This window comes from Loxodonta africana, chromosome 3 (assembly GCF_030014295.1).
Source record: "Loxodonta africana isolate mLoxAfr1 chromosome 3, mLoxAfr1.hap2, whole genome shotgun sequence".
Classification (NCBI taxonomy): domain Eukaryota; kingdom Metazoa; phylum Chordata; class Mammalia; order Proboscidea; family Elephantidae; genus Loxodonta; species Loxodonta africana.
In genome coordinates, this window is record NC_087344.1 from 99778369 (window position 1) to 99803280 (window position 24912).

A 24912-nucleotide genomic window follows, 5' to 3' on the forward strand; every position below is an offset into this window, starting at 1 on the left:
TGGCTACTCTTCCAGCCTGTTCTTGTTCTACTCTCCATAGAAGTAGTGGGTGCGTGTGTGGGTGGGGGTGACTGTGGATTTAGATTTAGCCATGGTTACCCCACTACAGATGTATTCATTCAATCAACACTGTGTGAGCACAGGCTATACGTGGTCTGTAGTCACACAGCTCCTGGGGCAATTTTCATGCTCTGTTCTATGCAAATGGTGCGCCCCCCCCCACTTGTATAACTGTGGGTGCTAAAGCTGTGTATCAGGAACCATACTGATGTGGATATAAAGAAATTGGCAAGGTAAAATTCAGGGCCTCATAATTTATTCTAATAAACTCATCTTCATGTCTAGGGTCTCCTGTTACCCGGACTCCCTCTGCAACCCACTTGCAGCCACTGAGACATGCTTAGGTCTTACATCCAACTGACCAGGACCTTCTGAGGCCCTAGCCCTCTTGCCAATTATTAACTGGAACAACCCAACAGCTTTCTTACACTTCCCTTCTCTGAACCTCTGTTTTCTCATCTGTGAAACGGACCTGTAAAACCTGCATTATAGAATTCTCACAGTTGGATGAAGCAAATATGTCAAATTCTCAGCAACACAGTAGTTGCCCAATGCATATTACGTTTTTGATCTAATATTCCAATTTTCCTCACTTGGTTTTTTGTTGGCATGAGAAATCCATTTCTGACTTTCCATGTCTTACTACGCTCATGTTTAGCAGGTTTAAGAGTTCTAGGATGATAAAGGGGTGGTCCTTCTGCCTCAAGGGGCATTTTTCTTGGTAACTCAAGGATCATAAACTAAAGCATGTCAGGATTAAGAGGCCTTGTTGTTGTTAGGAGCCATGGTGGTGCAGTGGTTTAAGAGCTTGGCTGCTAACCAAAAGGTTAGTAGTTGGAATCGATCAGCCATTCCGTGGAAACCTTATGGGACAATTCTTCTCTGTCTTATAGGGTCGCGATGAGTTAGAATCAACTTGACAGCAAGGGGTTTTGGTTTGTTTTTTTGTTTTGTTAAGTGCTGTCAAGTCAATTTTCAACTCATAGTGACCCCAGGTGACAGAGTAGAACTGCCTCATAGGGTTTTCTAGGCAGTAATCTTTATGGAAATGGATCACTGGGTCTTTCTTCCACGTGGTCACTGGGTGGGTTCAAACTGCCAACTTTTTGGTTAACTGCTGAGTGCTTAACCATTGCACAACCAGGGCTCCTAGAAGGCCCTTAAAGATGATTTATGGATTCAAACTATTTTGTTCTTAAGGTTTTGTTCATATGATTTCATGAGGCACCTTACTATATAAAATGATTGTCCTTTCTGTTTGATTTTTCCCTTGACCTGACTCCTTTATCTTGTCTCCCACACCAGTTTGAAAGTCAGTATCTAGGTCATCCAGTGTTAGTGATGGTGCTGGGAACACCTTTGCCTCTGAAGCCCCAGGCCAATGCTCCTTCCATAAGCTCACATTACCTGTGTGGTGTGATGTGCTTGTGTGTGTTGTGTGGGAGGTACAAAGTCGGGGAGCAGGTTAAGGATAGAAGAACCATGGGAACTGGTAGAAGGTTGCACCAGATTTCCCTGCCCTGAGGGAGCAAATACTCCTTCAAATCTTCTACCCAGTACTCTTGGAAAATATCCCTGGAGACAGTGTAACACAGGCTAGTTTTGTATTGGAGAAAACACTGGGCTTGTTCAGAAAACCTCATTTGGGATTCTGCTTCTACTGCTTAGCATTAAGGTGATATTTTGCTAATACGTTTATTTTCCTTATAATGGGAGAGCCCTCCTAGAATGGCAACTAGGGACAGGACTGACTTACTCAGCCAGAAACAGTGTATTTAGGCCTACTATGTGCCAGACAGTTTTGGGAGCTGACAACATCTAGCACATTTTTTACCATATGGAGTTGCGGGTTTGCAGAAACACAGTTTGATCAGCAATGTAGAAAAAAAAAATGTAATTATCATGATAATAAACCTGATTGAAATAGAAGGGGATTTTAAAGTAATTGGATTCTTGCACATCGGAAGAGAAAACCTGGTTTCCTCTGATCACTTTGAGCTGCTTATGATCCAGCCTCATAGCCAGAAACCAAGTTCAAGTCAGAAGCGTCCACTCTGACAATGCCTCCACCGCTATGCTCAGGCCGGAGAGACACGTGTCTGGGCGAAAAGGGAGATAAGGGGAACATCTGTCCGCACAATATGGGCTTGTTATCACAGTTCCTTTAAGTACCGAAGTGCTGGCTCCAAGAGCATATTTTCTCCTGAACGAAATCTCCGCAAGGCCTGGTCGATTTTCCGAGGGCTCAGGGACAGGTTGTAAATGAGATTGTAGTTGTGAATGAGGCGTCTGGCTCGTTCCTTCTCCAGGGCTCCTATGATGGGGTTGGGTGGGTGGAAGGTTTTTAAAGAAGAAGGAGAAAACAAAAAAGAGAAAACATATGAGCTTGAATGGCTGCCAAGTAAACACTAAAATGGTAATATTTTGAAAATTTAAGTTTCTTAAAAATCAGATGACACCCTAAAAATCATATTTACAGTGCTGGATATACATTTTACATTTCAGGGGAAACTTGGGGGTGATTTTAGGGGAGAGAGGAGATGGGGTCCAATAAAACCCGCAGATAAATTCGAAAGCTATTTAAGCTTGTTCTTTGCAGGCATAAAACTTCAGAGGCTAATTTTTTTTTTAAGAGGTGGGTGCCTGCTAAAAACAATTTCTAATTGTTCTGGTTTATTTTTATCTTGTTGAAGTATGCAAACATGTTGCTAAACATGCGAGATTTAAATGGCTCATTTTAATGCATTTCTGGAAAGCTGTTTACTGTGACTCTCTCCAGCTTGCTGTGTGATCATAGGTAAATCGCATAGCTTCTCGCGGCTCAGAGCCTGAATCTGTATAATGTAGATGGTGGTCCTTATCATCAAAGGATCTTCTTTGGTACCTACCCATTCTGTATACCAATACCAATGCCAGTCTGCTTGAAAACATTGCTTTTTCCCATGTTGAGGTTAGATTTCAATGGTCGGTGAGAAGAGTTTAAACAAGGTGTACAGCATCGCAAAGATCAATAACTCATCCATAAGCCCCAAATTGTGGGCTTATATGTGTCACATACTGCACTTGGGAATATAGAGAAATTCAGAGAAGTGGACTGTCACCGCAGGAAGCTCCCCGACCAATTGGAGAGATGAGGTATACAGAGAATTAACTATAGTGCAATAAAAATAACAATAATGACTGATACTTATATAAAATTTACTATGCTCAAGGCTCTGCTCCAAGCATTTTACCAATATTAACTTAGTTAATCCTACAGCAATCCATTTTACAGAGGAAGAAACTGATGCATAGAGATGGTAAGTCACATGCTCAGGGTTGCTCAAGTCCATGCATTTAACCACTACTCACATTATAGAATGAGGAGGAAGAGATTGCTAAAAATAGGGGTCATATTGTTTCCCAAATATGTTCCTTGAATTATGAAGGTTTATGATACAGGAGAAGGGGCCTTGGTGGCGAAGTGGTTAAGAGCTTGGCTGCTAACCAAAAGGCCAGCAGTTTGAACCCACCAGCTGCTTTGTGGGAGAAGCAGTCTGCTTCCATAAAGATTACAGCCTTGGGAACCCTATGGGGGCAGTTCTACTCTGTCTTACAGGGTCTCCATGAGTCAGTGTTGACTTGATGATTTGATGGCAGTGGGTTTGATATGGTTTATACCACAGGAGTCAATCAGACCAAAACCCATTGCCGTCTAGTTGATTCCAACTCATAACGACCCTGTAGCCACTGCCGTCTAACACGACCCTATAGGACAGTGTAAAACTGCCCCATAAGGTTTCCAAGGAGCCCTGGTGGATTCAAACTGCTGACCTTTTGGTTAGCAGCTGTAGCTCTTAACCACTACACCACCAGGGTTTTCACAGGAGCCAATAAAATCTTTTGAATATCTTTTAAAGAAATGAAAGATGTATTGCTGGCATGTTGCTCTTCTACTCTCCTGTACCCATACAAACCACAATAGTGATTGTAACATTTTTTTCTCAAAGAATCCAGAGGTGGTCCCTTGTCCATTTTGTAGAAAGCCACTACTAGTTCATTTGAGGTGATGCTCTGGTAGATTCTTGCCATCTCTGTTCAAGCTACTAAGAACTATTTGTATTTAAATGTGCAAAGGCTTGGGTGTGATGCTCCCCTGAGAACTACTCTTTAATGGATGCTCTTAACAATTTGCTATATACAGGTGGGGTCCTAATGTCTATCCTATCCCGACCCTGTCCGGACCCTATCCTACCCTATCCTATCTTATCCTGTTTGGTTTGTCTATCTCTCCTACTAAAATGTTGATCCTTTCTTCCACATAATTCTTTCTTTCAAGTTGGCCAAGTGCATCTTTCAAGTTCTTTGGATTGGGTGACTGCCCTCAGCCCCGCCTGGGTGTGATCCTTCTGGACATTCTCCCATACCCTGCCTCTGGAAACATAAATCATGGGCTTTGGAGTTAAGTTTCTGACTGTAAGACCTCAGGGACGTTACTTTAACTTTCTGAGCCTCAGTTTCCTCAACTGCAAAACAGGGAAAATTAAAAAAATATTAACTGCTTAGCACAGTGTCCAGTACTAGTAAGCAGTCACTGATGCCAGGTATTATTATAGGATATTTATAATAATTATATCATAAATATTATTTAAAATATATAAGACTATATTTTAATAATCATGTATTTATTAATAATTTAATAAATTATTACATTAATGAAATTTAGCTGTATGTTAATTAAAAGTTAAGAGTATTGTTACAAAATACATCTAAGAATCACCACTGTGGGGTATTTTCTATTAATTTCTAAGCTTTACCATTAGTAGAGCTTCCTAGCGTCAAATGTAAGACCACTGACTAAAATTTGTATCTGTCCAATTTACTTTGTCATTGGGGGGGCCCAGAAAAGCTGCATAAAATTACCCTTACAATCCATCTTAGTGTTATAAAGCCCTTCACTTTGCCATCAAAATCAAAATAAAAGCAATGATAATATGAATGTCTTTAACATCCACTTCATTTTACAGTTTACAAAAAACTTCAAATCTCTTATCTCATTTGATCCTTTCTTAAATCTGGGAAGTACATTTTATTATTATCCTATATTATAGGTGGGGAAACAGGCTAGAGACTATAAGCTACTGGCCTTTAGGATTCTGCAACTGGTGGAGTCTCCTCGAACTCTAAAATATTTTCTATCTAGACTTTAGTTCACTGAGAAAATTCCAAATCCACCAATTGCCCCAATATTTATCCCAATCATTCTTCTTTCTTTAGAAAACATGACCAGTTATTCATTGCCACCAGGGGAGGATTATCCAATAGGCAAGGTAAGCACAGTACTTACCCTGCTTACTAGATCATCTGTAGCTAACAATTTCACATTTGTTCACCACATCAAAGATTTTGCTTCTAGGTATGGTTAGCATCTGTCTCTCTTCCAACTCCACAGCACATTCCTACAGAATTGAAACTTCTTTTCAAATGTACAACCCCTGATGGGGGCAGATGACTCAGAAAGCAAGGTAAGCACGGGCTTACTTGTGCTTACTTACTAATCTTAGTGCACAATTTTACACGTGAAATGCTTCCCTTGCCTATTGAATAATCTGCCCCTGGTTGCCATTCCTTTTCCCTCTCCCCAAGGATATTTACTTGACAACCTCCATTAGAGAATATGCACAAAACAGTTTCCCAGAAACGCTGATTTGATGATGGATGATCTGCCTTCACCCTGGATGAAGAACACCCTGGCCTACATATTTCCTCTCACATAATAAAGAGGAGTGATTCATCAGTGGGCAAAGTAGGTATCATCTGCTCAGCACTAGAATGGGGCCATGGTGATTTGCTAAATACTGTGGTTAATAAACCAACAAAATGACCTCAGTTAATCCTTTTTCCTCTTTAAAGACAGTTGTAGATGTTCCCAGATCTGGCTAACACATTCCTTGGCTGTTAAGGAACTAATGAATTTCATAGAAACAGAGAAAACAGGCATAAATAGCGAGGAGGTCATGGGAAAGTCATTCCGAGTCTAATGGAATCCGGCTCCAAAGTCAACAAAACTCCGTTCTTCCCCAGAACAGTTCACAAGTATGAGAGAGGTCCGAGTCTTTAGGGAGTGTCTCAGCAATGAAATTTATGATCCATCATCTATCATCACAACTCATCATTTCATGTCTTTTCTATCTCCTTTTTTTTTTTTTGGTAACCCTATCACCACTCTCATATCTCATAGGCTTGATCTAAATATCTAGACACAGGATTATTTCAATAACCTGTTGATCTCTTCTCCAGTCTCTCCTCTAAACAATCCACCTCAGCTTTCATTGTGTTCTCCTCTGGTTGAATGTTTGATGGATACCTAGCAGAGAACAGAGCCCCACCCTAGCCCTCAGGAGTCACAGGAGGGTCTCAGCTTTACTATCTAATACGACATAAGCTTCTAGTCTGTGTTCATTCTCTTCCTCATCATACTCGTTCCCACCTTCAAATCTTTGCAGATGTTTTCCAATCCAGAATGCCCTACCCAACTATCCAACTGTCTCCTCAAGGGTCAGCTCAAGTTCTCCCTCTTCATCAAGTGCTCTTTGAATATCCCAGCCCATATTAGATGGTAAGCTTCCTCTGGACTCTGATACTCATTTGTGCCTTCAATTATAAAACTTTATCATATGCTGCCTTTTTGTTTTAAAAACTGGCATTGAACTATTGTCTTATCTAAAAGTGACTGTAAGTTTTTTGGAGGCCACAGACCATGTCTCATCCTTTCTGGTTTTCCTCCTGATCCAGCCTTAGAACAGTGCTGGGCTCATAACACATATTTAACAAAAACTTTTCTAATTCAGCTAGATGAATTTTTCATTTAAAATTGTAGTTTTTTTTTTTTCTTTCTTTGGTATAATTATCAAAAGTCCTTTGATCTTATACAGTAGTATACATCATGTGGTCTAGAATTGAGTTTCTTTGGAAATCCAAAGCAATTAAAAACAAAGTAAAAAGAAAAACAAGCACGCCTATGCAGAGAATGACCAGATGGATGTTACTATTGCTGTATGTTTACTTCTTCTGGAGGGAACTAAAAGAGAGAGTGGGTAGGATAACTGTTCATGAACCACACGATCTGATTAAATACAACAGCTTCAGTCCATCTACTTTTGTATCTTCCCCTTGTTCTTTATTCTCCAGGTCTCTGACCTAGTTCTGGACTTTGTTCTCCCTCACATGAACATTGCAATAGACACTTTTCTCTTTCACTGCCTCCAGTTTCTCCTTCATTCTCACCACAGTCGTTCAAGAATTTTTCTGCAGTATGATTTGTCATGGCACACTCCTCCTTAGAAACTCTCAGTTAAGTCCAAGTTCTCTGATCTGGCATTTCAGATCTCCCAAGATCTAGACCCATTCTATATTCCCACCTTCAGCATTTAATATTTTTCTGAACAGCCCCTATATTCTATCCAAACAGAACTCCTTGCGTTGAGCTTTACACATAAAACCCTGCTTAACTAACCTTGCACCTTTACCCGAAAGGCCCCTCTATTTCATTTCTTGTGTGCAAACTGCATTTTATCTGTAATGATCAATTTAACATTAATATAGCCTTCCCAGATCACTCTACCAGGAACAAATTCTCCTTTCTCTGAATGCCCACATAGCATGTACACTCTAATTGCATTTATCATCTTTCATCTTGGATTTGTTACTCATCTACATTCATTTGTTTATTCATTCCATCAAAAATGTTGAACAGAATTGTTCAAGGTATTTGAGATTAAAAAAAAAAAAGGAATATGGTCTACTGGTGAGACAGTAATAAACTTCCAAATAAAAAAATACGTCAAATATGATAATGGAAGTTAAAGAACCATTAGAAGCCACATGAAGGTTGGCATAGATCTGTCTAGGGTAATCAGGGGATCTCAGAGGAGCAGTGCTTGAGTTCAAGCTTAAAAGATGCTTAGGCATTAATTAGACAGGTGGGCAAAATGGGGAGTTGGCAGGGACTGGGTTAGGTAGAGGAAAGACTGACCAATTAGGTGGAGAGCTCAGGGTAAGAAAAGGCACAGACACATGAGAAAGCAAAGTACAGGTGTAGGAAGGCAAGTAATTCATTATGACTGGGTAGGATATGTCAAGAGAATAGCAATGGTAAGAGAAGAGACAGGACAGGAACCAGATTTTGCCTTGCAAAGAAGTTTGGAGTTTATCCTGTTAGCAGCAGGGGGTCCCTGAAGTATCTTAATCAGCCGAATTAGAAGAATGAATTGTGAACTAGTCTCTGGCAGTAGAGTGAAAAAAAAAAGTAGAGTGAAGGGAGGATCAAAAACATGAAAAGACCATAAGCAACCTGGTGGGAGGATTTGTGTCTGATTCAACTTTTTAATTTCCTGATTTCACTTAGCACAGTGCCAGGCACATGCCTTATATACAGTTTATATTTATTCAATAAGTGAAAAAAAAAAGTGAGCTGTCTACTTTTAAACTAGAACACAAATAGAAAGGTATGTCTGCTTTAAAGTTCATACTTCACCTGTGTTACTCAGATCACACAAGTAGAGTGCATTTTCCAGTTTCCTGAACCTGTCTATCCACGCCTCACATTCTTCAGGGTCATTCTTCATGTCGAGATCCACAAAAGGCTGGGACACTGGTCTGATCTTCAAAGAGCTCAGAGGATCTTCCCGGGCCAAAGTATCAGCAGGAGGGCTTTCTGGCTGCGGCTCCTCTTCTGGCGTTTTCTACCAAAACAACACAAACACCTCACTGGCAACACATTCACCACCCAGAGCTTCTCCAGTCTTTTGGCCAACGATGAGACCACACAGCTAGCAAGAGTTATTGCAAGGTCTGGCTTTGTAAAGCTAAGAGGATGCGTTTCAAATCCACAGGGCAATAGGACCTATCTGCCAAGTGTTGCTGGATATAAACTATTATGTTGAGTTTGTTTTAAAGGAAAGGTTGAAATCATGACATTTATTTAGTTTTCATTTCTGACTTGCACAAGCCAAGGAGTTCTATAACTGATGGGGACATTTCATAATGATCCACTCTGTTTTGTACTAGTGGGACTCATAGGGGTTAGGCTCCAGGTGATGCTTATAACCTCTTGTTAGGGAAATTTGTGGATCATGAGTGTGAAATTCTTTCCAAAGAGTGGCTGAACAATAGTAATGTTATCCTCGGCTCATGGGCCTAGTATAGAGCATCATTCAGCATCTTTAGTTCTGTTGGACCTGTTCATTTAACAGAAGAAGTTGAGGCCCAGAGAGTGGAAGCAACTTACACATCACACAGTAAATGGAAGACACAACACAGGGGGTATATCCAGCTCATCTTGGCCGGTATGTAATATGAGGTGCAATAAGTGTTTTTCTTAGAATACACAAATGAGCCTCTGCTGGATGCCATATAAAGAATTCTGCCACATACCCTGTAAAGAGTGGACATCTATTGTTTGATATGCCCAGCCTCACTTTTCCAGGAATTCCCTCCTGCCAATGGTCCAGTTTGTGGAGGGAACTGCCATGTTCTAAATACAGCTAGGGGAGGAGTAGCTGATAAACAAGATAAGCACAGGCTTACAATAAGCAAGGTACACATGGGGTTGCTTGTGCTTACTTACTAATCTGTAGTTCACAATTTGATGTGGTGAGAAACAGGTGAAGTTGTACACTATAGATTAGTAAGTAAGGGCAAGTAGACCTATGTGTACCTTGCTTATTGGGCAATCTGTCCCTGAATACATATTTCAAAGCTGGACATCTAGGTAGAATGAGTCAATAAGTCCATTGTCCAGGAATTTTGGACTTATTCATGAGAAATAAAGCCAAAGAAATAGAGAAATGGAAATCATTCTCTGTGTGAGAGGTTGGAAGTCTAACAGGTTTTCTATTTTGTGTACTGGAAATGAGAAAACGCTGGCCTGGTAAGAGAGATTGAGAGAGAGGACACAAAGCTGACAACGGAATGAAGAGACAAGACATATAGGAAGCTGGGATGATGCCTGAGTCCCTAATTTTAGTTCATTCTTGCGTTTCTGCCCTTAGGTATTATAAAATACTCCTCTATGGGTGGTGCAAATATTCAAGTGCTCAAGTACTCAGCTACTAACTGAAAGGCTGGCGGATCCAACCCACTCAGAGGTACCTTTGGAGAAAGGCCTGGTGACCTATTTCAAGAACATCACAACCACTGAGAACTCCAGGGGTGCCATTCTACTCTGAAACACATGGGGTTGCCATAAATCAGAGTCAACTGGATGGTAACCTGCAACAAATTAGCTAGTAGAGTTGATTCTGTTAACTAAGAGCAACTGCAACCCAACTATACCAGCTACCCACCCACAAACCAAAAACACACCATAAAATCCTGCCTCTAATTTTGTACATTATCTGTGCTCCTCTAACTTAAACTGCCTGAATTTCTCCAACTCTGTATCTTTGTCATCAACTTCTTATGCATAAACTGTGAAAATCCCATGGCTCTAAAGAATAGTAATTGTACTAAGCCAAATTTGAGCTTGTTTACAAACATGGATTAAGCTGCTGCTGGCAAACGTGAAGAACAAATTTCTTTTGTTTGAAACAATCAAATGCTATAGGAAATTGTACCCACATGGATAACCAACAACCAGTGAGTTTTAAGGGATTAATATAAAATAATTCTACTTTGGTAAATCAACTAGGGGAAAAATGGGTAGTTATCATAAAGTAAATTAGAATAGTGGTTCTTACACTTTTTAGAGCTTTGGACCACTTTGAAAAATCTGTTGAAAGCTTTAGATATTCTAGATAAGTGTACATTTCCGCAAATTTTGGTGTATAATTTTGGCAACTAACAACAACCGCTGCTATAAATACTACAAAGGAAAATGCCCTTGGTCCCGAGAAATTAATTTGAAATAGCTTTATATTTCTGCAGACAGTATACCACTTTCTTTAACCACTAAAAACAAATGAAAGGGGGTTGGTATGGACCTGAATTAGGTTCATCTAACAAACTAAAGCACCCTATGACATTTCGTTCCCGTTGTGTCAGAATGAAGTCCAAATTCATTGCTTGGCAAATAAGACCACTCATATTCTCATTCTTGCTTATCTCCCCACCGTTATATTCTTTAAGTCTTGCATATACATCTTTTTCTCTAGCCATGTAAAACCATGCAATTTTCGGGGGGGGAGGAAAAAAAAAGCTGTTTTATGACTTCATAGTGTTGTTCCCTCTATCATAAAACATCTTTTTTTTTTTTTTTTTGCCACCTATTCCTTGATTAGTTAAACTACTACACATGCTTTAAAACCCAGCTCATATTTTACTTCTTGTGTGAAGCCTTCCCTGACAGCCTCAAGGTGGGCAAAGGGTGATTCTTTGTAGGCCCTTTATCTATCAAAGCACTTATCCCTGGATTTTATAATTGTCTGTTTGATGATCTGTTTCCTCCACCAGAGACCTGGAGGGCTTGGCCTGTGGGAGTATCTTTGATGTATCCCCAGAATGTGGTTAATGACTGACATATAGTTGGTTCTCAAGACATGTTTACTAAATGAATAAGTAAATGAGTGAATGATTTTCTATTGGACCACAGGACAGTTGCTTTACCAACCCTGTGCTTCAGTTCAATACCCCTTTCTAAAAAAGTGGGGCAAGGAATATGAGAAGAATCAGTTCTTGCAGAGATACAGTAAAATCCTCCAACAACGAGCAAAATAAAAGAGCAAAGTATTTATTTATTTATAATCTTATTCACAACAGACTTAACACTCAAGGAGAAAAGCATTTGCTGTTGTTTCCTGCATGGCAAGAGGCCTGCCGAAATGGATACTATTTTCTAAAATATTTCAAAGTGTGAAGTGCATGAAGAGGCTTCCCATCATTTTGAGATTAATTATGTTCTAATCCGGGTATTTAAAAAACAACAACAGAGAAACTCAGGCTGTTTTTCAATTCTGTCTGCATCTTCTCCTGGCTAAGTGCTGGGAATATTAAAACATATTTCAAATGCTTGCCAGATTTTTTTTTTTTTTTTTTTAATCAAAGAGCCCATTACATTTAAAAGTGTGATGTCTGGGGAAAAGGTCACCCTCAGTTTCTGGAAGCTGAACTTAAGATGTCAAAATAGGCCTCATACCAGCCTTATTTTGATGGCAGTTGGTGGATTGGTCACAGAATTTGGAAGGACACCCATGTAGATGCTGCCTGTTCAGTTTACTGGGGCAGGTGGCAAGCCCTTCACCAAGTAATGGCAAGCTAACTAGGACAGGAACCAACCCACACTCTAGGCTTCCTCTGCCTCAGCTCTGTGCCTGGAGAGAGCCTTGAAATCAAAATCAGTCTGACATAGAGGGCTTGGGTAGGAACCAAAAACTCAGAGGGGAGGACCCCACCCAGCATCAGAGAATAGCAGGCCAAGGATCTGTGAAGACTTTGCCTGAGCCCCATTTATCCAGGTGCATACCATATGTTCAGTTTTGCTTTGAGACATCTTGGGAACTTCAGGCTCCACTGGAGTGGCAGCAACTTCCTTTTCATTCTTTCCTGAGTAAAAGAGAAAAAAATGGAATGGTTTAGTACGGTCTTTTCTTATACATCCAGGCAAAGAAAACATTGAGACTCTGCTATATGGTTGGCATTGTGTTAGGTGATGAGGACACACTGCTGAAGAAGAAAGACATGGTTCCTGCCCTGACTGAGCCCACATAGTAGAGGCTGAGGTTAAATAATTAAACCCAGTGCCGTCGAGTCGATTCCGACTCATAGCGACCCTATAGGACAGAGTAGAACTTAATTATGAAACATTATTATTTACAAACTACCATAAATAACATAAGCTCTTTGAAAATGAGGATGGTGAGACTTTGGCTCACTTACTTTAGACACATCATCAGAAAAGACCAATCCCTAGAAAAGGATATAATATTTGGTAAAGTAGAAGTTCAGTGAGATGAGGGAAACCCTCAGTGAGATGGATTACACAATAGCCACAACAACGGATTCAAACCTACAATGACCATGAAGATGGCACAGAACCATGCAACATTTCGTTCTGTTATACATAAGGTCACCATGAGTAAGAGCCAAGTTGATGGCAATGAACAACCACACCAAACATAAATACTACAAAGGAAAAATATGGGGAAATATGAAAGTATTTAAACCTTTTCTGTGGCACGGGTGGGAGTGGTAGCCGATCAGGGATGGCTTCTTGAATGAATGTGGTGGCACCTAAACTGGTGACCTGAGGATGAATAGGAGTTTCTCCAGGCAAAGGTGGTGGTGGTGGGTGGGTGTGGAGAAGAGAGTTGCAGAGAAGCAGAGATAGTGGCCGATAGAAAGGCCCTGAAATCAGGGGGGCTTCCCATTGTCCTGCCTCTTAACAGAGAAGCAAGCACTTCTGCCCCTCTCTCCATGCAGGCAGGCACAACCCCTTTCTTCTTCCTTCCTTGCTCCTTTCAATGGTCTGAGATGCTGGAGGAAAAGAGGTATGAGCAGCATTCCCAAACCAGGGAATTCTGTTACCCAGGTGCTACCTGCAGCAGGCCACTGCCTCTGTGAACCTACCACAACCACTAGTTTCCATGGGATTGGTTCCGATTCATGGTGACCCCATGTGGGTCAGAGTAGGACTGTTCCTAATAGGGTTTTCAAAGGATTAGTTTTTGGATGTAGATTGCCAGGTCCTTCTTCTGAGGCACCACTGGAGGGACTCAAACCTCAAACCTTTTGGTAAGTAGTGAAGTACATGAACTGTTTGTACCACCCAGTAACTGCCTCTGTGAATAAAAGAGGTTTTCATAGCATGCAGGAAAAAGACACGGAGACCTTCTGCTGAAATCCGCTAAGACTTATTGCTGGTCTCTGCTTTCATCATTCCACACTTTTCATCAGACTTGGCTCCTTATTTATTTTACAAATCCTCGTAACAACCACACAGCACAGATTGCTGGGAGTCTCAGCTAAATATTCAGCGAATACTTCAAATATGCAATTATAATATATATTATTTCTGAATTTGGTCTCACTATTTTCAATGAACATGGTTCAGTCAATAATTTTAAACAAAAGATATAAGGGTATCTACAAGATATAGGTAGGGTAACACAGTAGTTGGGAGTACAGGCTCTGAAGCCAGATGTTTTGGGTTTGATGTCTCATCTTGGCTCCTTTCCTTATTAGCTGCATGACCTTGGGAAGTTAAGTGCCCTCTCTGTGCCTCAGTTTCCTTACCTGTAAAATGGAGAAAATCACACCTCTAGGTTGTTGTGAGGGCTAAATAAGTCAGAAAATGCAGAGCAAGTACCTGGAACACAGCAAACGCTTAGTATATGTTATCTAATAGTATTATCTATGTAAGCATGTTCATGTAAGTACATTCACATCAGATTAAAAAGCCTCTTGCTAGATGACTTTTAACATGGCACCTATGAATCTTTATGAATTTTCTCCCTCAGTTTCTTGAGAGATAAGGCAGTGTGATTTCATAATCTTCTCTGAAGCCGCAGCACCCAGCACAGAGTAAGTGCCCAGTGTATGCTGGTTGAAGAACTGAATGATGTGTGCCCTCATTTGGAGTTTGATAAATAAAGGCACTGCCTATGAAAAAAAAAAAAAAAATTTTTTTTTTTTTTTTTTTTTTTTTAATGAAAGTTGCTCTCCCAGTTCCCTTTCAGGCCCTTGGAGAGGAAGGACTTCTCTCTGCATTTTTTTTTTTTCTTTAATCTTCCCATGCCTACCACAGATGCTACACGGGATAAACCATAATAGATGCTCATGATTGTTATGATGGCAGCCAGTTCCAGTAGCCCCCTTGAAGGCTGAGCTCATTGAATCAGCTGGAATCTAAGTTGTCATGGGAACGGATTATCACCGAGTAGCACTGATCCCTACTTATTTAACCCAGTATGTTAAAAAAAATTTTTTTTTTGTTGTTTATTTTAGGCGAAAAAAGACTCAAATTACTCAGAGCCAAAGCGTTGGAGAGCTAAAGGGATTCTAGAAGCAGTGGTTGGCAGAAGGGCAAGAAGATGAACTTTGGTGCCAGACAGACCTGAAAGTTAATCTTGACTCTTCCCTTTACCTGCTGCAAGCTTTCAGACCCTAGTTTTGTCATTTGTGAAAAGGGGATGATACCAGCGATTCACAGTAATGTTGTGGGGATAAAATAAAATTGCCTACATAACGTAATACACAGAGAAGATGCTCAGTACAAAGTCTTATTATCTGTTGTTGTGTTATTACTATTACATGATATTAAGCAACTCTACCTTCCCCCACAGGAGTGGACTGACATTAATTACGATGTGCCAGGCATGTTGCTGGGCACTGTTCACATGCCTTATCCCTTTTAGAATAAGATCTAGAACCTAGACCTTGTCCCAGCCCAGTTCCTCTTTACTGTCTGAACTTCAAAAAGCTCCATTAGGAGAAAAGGCACGCTAGTCCACCTGGTCTCTTTTAAACTTCCCTTTCTCCTTCCTAATACCTATAAACATATAAATGGTAATTGTTTGCACATGTAAAAATTGTTTGAAAACCCCAACTCAGGCAGAGCTAATTTTTTTTTTCTTTCTAACGTAGCAGGAAGGATAAATAATAACCATCTGTCTAGTCTGCCAGTTGAAGATGTGTACTGGAGGAAATAAGCCAACCTGGCTTCTAGAGTTTTCCAGGTGTTGGAAGGGCCAGGTTTTATAGGGCTTCCAGTGGACTGATGGTGACACAGCCAGCCCTCTCCTTCACTCCGGCTAATGACTTGAAATCAGTGGTCTTCAGTGCTGGTTGCACATTAGACCCACCTGGGGAGCTTTAAAAATTACCATCACTCAGGCCTCACACCAGACCAATTAAATCAGAATCTCCAGGGGTAGAAACCCAGCCAGTACTTTTAAACAATTCCCTAGGTAATTTTAAAGTGAAGCCAGAGTACAGAAAAGCTGATTTAAATAAAAGCTTCTGGCCTTCTGGGGCCGACTGAATGAAGCTTTTGTGAGAAGGGAATGAATATCTGTTAACTATCTATCATTATATGCTAGACATTTTCTGCATGTTTTGTCCTTAATCTAAGAAATAACCCTGTGAGGCAGAAATGACCTGTTTTTGACAGAAGAGGAAACTGAGGCAACAAGAGGTTCAGTTACTTGCTTAAGACAACAAAAGCTGCGGCAGCTTTGGCATTCTAACTCAGTAAGGAATTGATTTTTGTTAGTTGTGGTCAGGTCGATTCTGAATCATGGCAACCCCACGTGCGCCGGCTAGAGCTGCTCCACAGAGCTTTCAAGGCTGTGACATTTCAGAAGCAGATCGCCAGGCCTGTTTTCTGAGGGACCTCTGTGTTCAAACCACCAACCTTTTGGCCAGTAGTTAAGTGCTTATCCCTTGTGTCATCCAGGGATGCCTCAGCTAGGAATGGTCCCAAGCAAATTCCAATAGTATTCTCAGGTGTGAAGCACTCTTTCATTCATTAATTTAGCAAACATTTGTTATTGTTGTTCTGTGCCATCGAGTTGATTTTAACTCATAGTGACCCTGTAGAACAGAGTAAAACTACCCCATACGATTTCCAAGGAGCGGCTGGTGGATTCAAGCTGCTGACCTTTTGGTTAGCAGCCTGAGCTCTTAACCACTGTGCCACTAGGGGTCCCAATGTTTGTTCAGTGCCAACTATATTTAGGTTCATTGTTGTTTTAATCTGCATTTCCCCGATGACAAATGGAGTTTAGCATTCTTGCAAATATTTATTATAAGACATCTTTTGCTCTTATTTTGTTTAGAATTTCTGGATTTATGTTCTTTAGAGAGAATGGCCTATAATATCTTGTAACTATGTTGTTCATGTCTCCTATATCCTAACTCATTTTCTGATCCCTGAGTGGCACATACAGTAAAGCACTTACCTACTAACCAAAAGATTTACAGTTCAAATCTACCCAGAGGTGCCTCAGAAGAAAGGCCTGGCCTATGAAGTACAGTTCTCCTCTGAAACACATGGGGTCACCACCATGAGTCGTTATCAACTCAACCACAACTGTTTTCTTTTTTTTTTGCTGTTACTGTTGTTCTATCAGTTACTTAGTAAGGAACACTAATCTCCCAGCAAGGTTCAGGATTTGGTTCTGCCAGTTTTGCGTTATATATGTTGAGGTTATGTTATCAGGTGATGCAAATTTAGAACTGCTATGATTTTCTGGAGAATTGACTCTTTTTTATCATTATTCTTTTTTACCTTTAATAATGCTCCTTAAAATCTACTTGATCTGATGGCAATATCCTTATACCAGCTTTCTTTTGGTTAGTTGTTTGCATGGTATACGTTTTTACTCCTTTTGCTTTCAACTTGTTGGCATCCTTACATTTAAAGTGTACCTTTGTCAGCAACATAAATATGGCTTTTGTTTTCCTATCCTTTCTAGCAACTGCTGTTGTTGTTAGGTGCTGTCCTGTTGGTTCTGACTCGTAGCGACCCTGCGTACCACAGAACAAAACACCGCCCAGTCCTGTGCCATCCTTACAATCATTGTTGCCTGAGCCCATCTTTGTAGCCACTGTGTCGATCCACTTCATTGAGGGTCTTCCTCTTTTTCCCTGATCCTCTACCTTACCAAGCAAGATGTCCTTCTCCAGGGACTGATCCCTCCTGATAACATGTCCAAAGTATGTGAGACGTAGTCTCGCCATCCTTGCTTCTAAGAACCATTCTGGCTGTACTTCTTCCAAGACAGGTTTTTCGTTCCTTTCGTAGTCCATGGTATATTCAATATTCTTCACCAATACCGTAATTCAAAGGCATCAATTCTTCTTTGGTCTTCCTTATTCATCGTCCAGCTTTTGCATGCATGCAAGGTGACTGAAAACACCATAGCTTGGGCCAGGTGCACCTTAGTCTTCAAGGTGATATCCTTGTTCCTCAACACTCCAAAGAGGTCTTTTGCAGCACCCTCGCCCAATGCAATGTGTCATTTGATTTCTTGACTGCTGCTTTCCATGGGTGTTGATTGTGGATTCAAGTAAAATGAAATCCTTGACTTCAATCTTTTCTCCATTTATTATGATGTTGCTTATTGGTCCAGTTGTGAAGATTTTTGTTTTGTTTATGTTGAGGTGTAATCCATACTGAAGACTGCAGCCTTTAATCTTCATTAGTAAGTACTTCAAGTCTCTTCAGTTTCATCAAGCAAGGCTGTGCCATCTGCATAATGCAGGTTGTTAATGAGTCTTCCTCCAGCCCTGATGCCCTGTTCTTCTTCATATAGTCCAGTTTCTCGGATTATTTCCTCAGCATACAGACTAAAGAAGTATGGTCAAAGGATTCAACTCTGACACGCACCTTTCCTGACCTTCAACCACGCAGTATCCCCTTGTTCTGTTTGAACAACTGCCTCTTGATCTATGTACAGGTTCCTCAGGAGCACAACTAAGTGTTCTGGAATTCCCATTCTTCGCAATGTTATCCATAATTTGTTATGATCCACACAGTCAAATGCCTTTGCATAGTCAATAAAACACAGGTAAACGTCTTTCTGGTATTCTCTGCTTTTATCCAGGATACATCTGACATCAGCAATGATATCCCTTGTTCCACAGCTTCTTCTGAATCTGGCTTGAATTTCTGGCAGTTCCCTGTCGATGTACTGCTGCAGCTGCTTTTGAATGATCTTCAGCAAAATTTTACTGATATTAATGATGTTTTTCAATAATTTCCACGTTTGATTGAATCACCTTTCTTTGGAATAGTCATATATATGGATCTTTTCTGCTCAGTTGGCCGGATAGCTGTCTTCCAAATTCCTTGGCATAGACTTCAAGCGCTGCATGCATTTGTTAAAACATCTCAGTTGTTATTCTGTCAATTCCTGGAGCCTCGTTTTTTGCCAATGCCTTCAGCACAGCTTGGACTTCATCCTTCAGTACCATCAGTTCCTGATCATATGCTACCTCCTGAAATGGTTGAACATCGACCAATTCTTTTTGGTATAGCAATTAGTTTTTTTTTTAATTAGATCATTTTCTATTTTATGTAACTAATGTAACATTTTATGTAACATTTTCTATTTAATGTAACTTTTGATATAGTTGGATCATCTTACTATTTTTCTCTTTATCCCCCTTATTCTATTTTACTCTTTTTCCCCTACTTTCTGGACTTCTTTTGGATGAATAAGATATTTTTTAAATTCCATTTCCTTTCCTCTATTGCCTTGTTAGTTATACATTCTTTTAATATTCTTTTAGGATTAACCTAGAAATAAAGCCAAGCATCTTGGACTCATTAGAGTTTAATACAATTTAGTACCTTTAACACTTTCTGAAAAAAGCAGGGTCTTTAAAAAAAAAAAAAATTTTTTTTTTTTTAGAATACTTGAATGCTATTCACCCTTCCAGTTTTTTAAAAAAATTATCTGCGTTTTAATTCCATTTACATTTTAAATCCCGTAATGCACTGTAATATTATTACTATTATTATTTTTTTTCAGTCAATATACATTCAGATTTACCATTTCCTTGTCTCTTTACCAAACTCACTGCTGTTGAGTCAATTCTGACTCCTAGCAGCCCTGCAGGACAGAGTACAACTGCCCCCATAGAATTTCCAGGGCTGTATTTTTTTTATATCTTTACAGAAGCAGACTGCCACATCTTTCTCCTGTGAAGCAGCTGATGGGTTCCAACCACCAACCTTGCAAGTGCTTAATCACTGTACTGCCAGGGCTCCTTCCTTGTCTCTTCAGCCTTTTCTGTATTTCTGTGCTTTCATCTAGAATCATTTTCCTTCACTATAAAGAGCTTCTATTTACATACACATATATATATATATACATATTTACTATGGGTCTAATGATAACAAAAACTTTCAGTTTATTTGTCAAAACGAGTTTATTTTGTGTTAACTTTTGAAGTATATTTGTACTAGGTATAGAATTTGGGGTTGGCAGTTTTTTTAAGTACTTTAAACATATCATTTCTTTGTTTTCTATTGAAAAGTTAGCCATCAGTCTTACTACTGATCCACTTAAGGTAATGTGCTTTGTTTTCCCCACTGTTGCTTTTAGAATTTTCTTTGACTCTGATTTTCAGCAGTTTTGCCACTTCATGCCTAGGTATGTTTGATTTGTATTTGTCCTTGTGGGAGCTCATAGCAGTTCTTGAATAGGTGGCTTGGTGTCTTTCATCATTTTTATAAACTTCCCAATCATAATTGCTTCACCTCTATTTTTTTTTGCTCTTATCCTTCTGGGATTTTAGTTGCATGCATGTTGGAAATTGTGACCATTTCCTCTATGTCTCATATACTTCTCTGTATATACCAATCTCTTTTCTCATTCATGCTTCAATCTGGATATTTTCTACTTAATGATCTTCCTGTTCACTAACACACTCTTCAGCTTATCCAATCTTCTATTAAACATGTCTAGTGAGTTTTAAAAGTATAGTTATTGTATTTTTCAGTTCTAGAAATTCCATTTGACTTCTTATATAGATTCAAATTCATTGCTGAAATTCTCCATCTTGTCATCCATACAGTTATTTCAAAATCCATGAACTCTTTTGCATCATTCCTGTTTTTTTTTTTTCATGAATGCTAGGCGTTGTGTATGAAAAACTCTAGAGAGTTTGTATGATGTTATCTTCCTCCAGAGGGGGTTCCCGCCTTCTGTCTGAATTCCAAATTGCTTAACAGAGCCTTCAGCAATTTTTTTTGTATTTTATCTAGTCTTCTAATTGTTCTTACCAGGAAGTTTGGTGTGCTATAAGCTAGTCCATTCTTGTCATTAATCGTATTCACAGATAGTTTAAAGCCTTTATCTAATAATCATTGCTGTTGTTAGGTGCCATCAAGTAGGTTCCAACTCATAATGATCCTACTACGTACAACAGAACAAAAGACTGCCTGGTCCTGTGCCATCCTCACAATCATTGTTATGCTTGAGCCCATAGTTGTAGCCACCGTGTCAATCCATTCCATTGAGGGTGTTCCTCTTTTTGCTGACCCTCTACCTTACGAAGCATGATGTCCTTCTCCAGGAACTGGTTCCTCCTGATAACATGTTCAAAAAAAGTGACAGGAAGTCTCTCCATCCTTGCTTCCAAGGAGCATTCCTGCTGTACTTCTTCCAAAACAAATTTGTCTGTTCTTCTGGCAGTCTTTGGTATACTCATTATTCTTTGCCAACACCATAATTCAAAGGCATCAGTTCTTTAGTCTTCCTTATTCAAGGTAGTATATATAAATGCAAATATGTGTCCTTTTACTGTATTTTATGGAAATGACACACGCCCTCTATGTTTGTTTGTCAACTGTGCCCTCCCCCTGTGAAGAATTTTCATAAATGCCATTGTGCCAATTTTTTTTACACGTTGCTGTAAAAAAAATTAATGCAGCATATTTACGAAAATACTTTTCAGAGGGAGGGCGCAGTTGGCAAACAAACACAGAAGGTGAGAGTACTTGCGTAAAAGTACAGTAATCAGGTTATCCTGAAATATTTGAGTACAAAGAGACCCCAGGAATGAGAAAATGTTACAGTTCTACACACACATAATGAGTAGCTTTCTTGAATTTCTGTGTAATGTATCCTCTTCACTTTTATAGTATCTACATATAGGGCTATAGATCAGACAAAATGGCTCACTCAGTGCTGTGCTTAAGAGCATTTAATCATCATAGATCCAGCAATACAGAAATGGGAAGAGATCGAGTCATTCCTTTGTCAGTAATTAGCAGGCTGTCACAATAATAATACAACCACAGCAATGCAACCAGCACAACCCTCTTCCTTTGTAGAGCACTATATTGTCTAAAAAAATTGTCAGACTTGAAATCGCCCTATGAGATCAAAAGGGAAGGTTTTTTTTCTCTCTCTCTCTCCCTCCCTGCCTCCCTCTCTCTCTCCCTTTCTTTATTTTTTTCTCATTATTCTTGCCCACTGTACAGATGAGAAAAGTGAGTCAGAGAGAAGTAAAATGTTCCAACATAGGTAGTTATTTAGTTGCAGAAGTGAGACTTCAACCCTTATTTTCAGGTATTTTTCTCTTATACCATATTACCTCATTTATATAAGAGAGTTAGAGAAAATATTTGGTTAAAATATTTATTGTTATCATCTTTTGATGTATTTGTCCTGTCTTTCAACAAGGCTGTGAGTTCTTTAAAGGTATACGTCATGTCACAAAAACTTGAACCCTGAGTTGTTGCTATCCTATTTTCTCCTATCCCCATCCCACCCTTCTATACTTTGTAACACTGGGGCTGGGAATCTACAGCTATGTTTTCCAGATTTTTTTGCCAACTGGCTTCAGGCTAAAGTCTCCCAATGGGAGATACTTGAAAGGATATTAAAATGTGGAGAGAGGGCAGACATACTCTCTTCTTGTTTTTGGATTTTGTGAGCATTTCTCCAACATCTGGGAAGTGCTACTGTTATGTTTTTCAACACTCTTAGCACCAGCCATATGTGAAGCATCAGAGCTCAGGTGAACAGCCACATGACACCCTTTCAGTCATCCCAGCACTGGCCACATGGTGCTCTGTCAGGAATCCAAGCACCAACTACTTCCTTAGAGGTCTGAGCCTCACCTAGGGGGTCTGCTCCACCTATGTGGTGCTCCCTTTGAGGTTCAAGAACCATGTGGCATCCCTTCAGAAATCCTTTCCACAGTTGCTTGGCATCTTCTTGGGGATCTTAGCACCAGCTGGGTAGCAGCACCATGGTCTAGATTCTGAGAATAGTATTCCTTTCCCTATGTCTCCCCGGGCCTAGGTTTGGAAGCTGCATCCTACAGTTAGTAATATCTGGGTTACCTCACTATTCCCTTTTCAGCTTCCTAACACTTCTATAACCAATCCCCTGTAGTAAATCCCCTCTATTTGAAATGCCTAGCAAGGTTTCTGTTTTTCTGCCTGGATACAGACCGATATGGGATTCCGCTCTACCGCTACTCTCTCAGTACCTTGTATTTTGATCCAAAGAGTAATCAGTAAATGGTTGACGGATGTAGTAAATAGAGTAATTGCGATAGCAGATTAATATCAATGCATATTTTTTCACCTGTCATATTTAAAATGTACTAATTACTAAATATTTTGCCCAATTCATTTTTATACTTTCACTTAATAATATGCCTTGGAAATCTTCCTGTAGCAGTCCATCCATGTTATTTTACAGCTGCATAAAACTTTATCAGTTGGGTGTACTGTAATTTAATTAAATGATTTCTGAAGAACGCTTTCATTGTTTCCATTAAAAAAAAAATTACCAGAAAAAAAATCTGCAATAAACATACTTATATATAAATCTTAGAGATTTTATTATTTATTTTTATCATACTTTCCATTGCCATTGAGTTGATTCTAACTCATAGTGACCCTATAGGATAGAGTAGAACTGCCTCATGTGGTCTCCAAGGGGTACCTGGTGGATTCGAGCTGCCGACTTTTTGGTTAGCAGCTGGAGCTCTTACCACTATACCACCAGGGCTTCCTATTGTACTTTAGATGAAGGTTTACAGAACAAACTAGCTTCTTATTAAACTATTAGTACACATATTGTTTTGTTACATTGGTTGCCAAACCCACAACATGTCAACACTCTCCCCGTCTCGACCTTGTGTTCCCTATTACCAGTTTTCTTGTGCCCCTCTTCCCTCGCCTTCTTGTCCTTGCCCTGGGCTATTGTGTCCATTTAGTCTTGCTTTGTTTTATGGACCTATCTAATCTTTGGCTGAAGGGTGAACCTCAGGAGTGACTTCATTACCGAGCTGAAAGAAAGGGTGTCTGGGGCTATACTCCCAGGGTTTCTCCAGTCTCTATCAGACCAGTAAGTCTAGTCTTTTTTGGGGAGCAGGGGGAGTTAGAATTTTGTTCTATACTTTTCTCCAGATCTGTCCAGGAGCCTTTATTGTGATCCCTGTCAGAGCAGTCAGTGGTGGTAGCTAGGCACCATCTAGTTGTGCCGGACTCTGTCTGGTGGAGGCTGCAGTACTTGCGGTCCATCAGTCATTCGGACAAATCTTTCCCTTGTGCCTTTGGTTTTCTTCATTCTCACTTGCTCCAGATAGGGTGAGAGCAGAGAAGTATCTTAGATGGCCACTAACAAGCTTTTAAGACCTCAGGCGCTACTCACCAAAGTAGAATGTAAAACATTTTCTTTACGAACTGCGTTATGCCGGTTGAACCAGATGTTCCCTGAGACTGTGGTCCCCACGGCCCTCGGCCCAGAAATTCGGTCCCTCAGGGAGTTTGGGTGTTTCTATGGAGCTTTTATGACCTTGGCTTGTACGAGTTGTGCTGGATTTCCCAGTTATTGTTTACTGTCTTACACTTCACCAAAATTACCACTTATCTGTTGTCTATTTAGTGTTTTTCCATTCCTACTCCTTCCCTCCCTCCTAACCATCAAAGGTTTTTTCTTTTTCTGTGTAAAGTTTTTCATGAGTTTTCATAGTAGTGGTGTCATACAGTATTTGTCCTTCTGTGATTGACTTATTTCAGTCAGCATAATGTCCTCCAGATTCATCCATGTCATGAGATGCTTCACAGATTCATCATTCCATTGTGTATACGAACCATAGTTGTTTATCCATTCATCTGTTGATGGGCATCTAGGTTGTTTCCATCTTTTTGCTATTGTGAACAATGCTGCAGTGAACATGGGTGTGCATATGTCTATTCGTGTGATGGCTCTTAATTCTGTAGGATATATTCCTAGGAATGGAGTTGCTGGATCGTACAGTATTTCTATTTCTTGCTTTTTAAGGAAGCAACATATCATTTTCCAAAATGGTTGTACCATTTTGCATTCCCACCAGCAGTGCATAAGAGTTCCAATCTCCCCACAGCCTCTACACCATTTATTACTTTCAGTTTTTTTGATTCAT

The 24912-nt window shown here is 39.9% G+C and overlaps 1 protein-coding gene across 1 annotated transcript in view; it reads right to left on the reverse strand.

Annotated features, from left to right (window-relative positions):
* Positions 1 to 2213: 2213 nt before the first annotated feature.
* Positions 2214 to 24912, reverse strand: part of C3H1orf87 (chromosome 3 C1orf87 homolog) — a 93228-nt gene continuing 70529 nt past the window's right edge. The window contains exons 9-11 of the mRNA XM_003411050.3: positions 12500 to 12579; positions 8576 to 8783; positions 2214 to 2374 (exon numbers count right to left, since the gene is read on the reverse strand). Of these exons, the coding sequence (XP_003411098.1) occupies positions 2214 to 2374; positions 8576 to 8783; positions 12500 to 12579 (449 nt within the window). The remainder of the gene's footprint in view (positions 2375 to 8575; positions 8784 to 12499; positions 12580 to 24912) is intronic.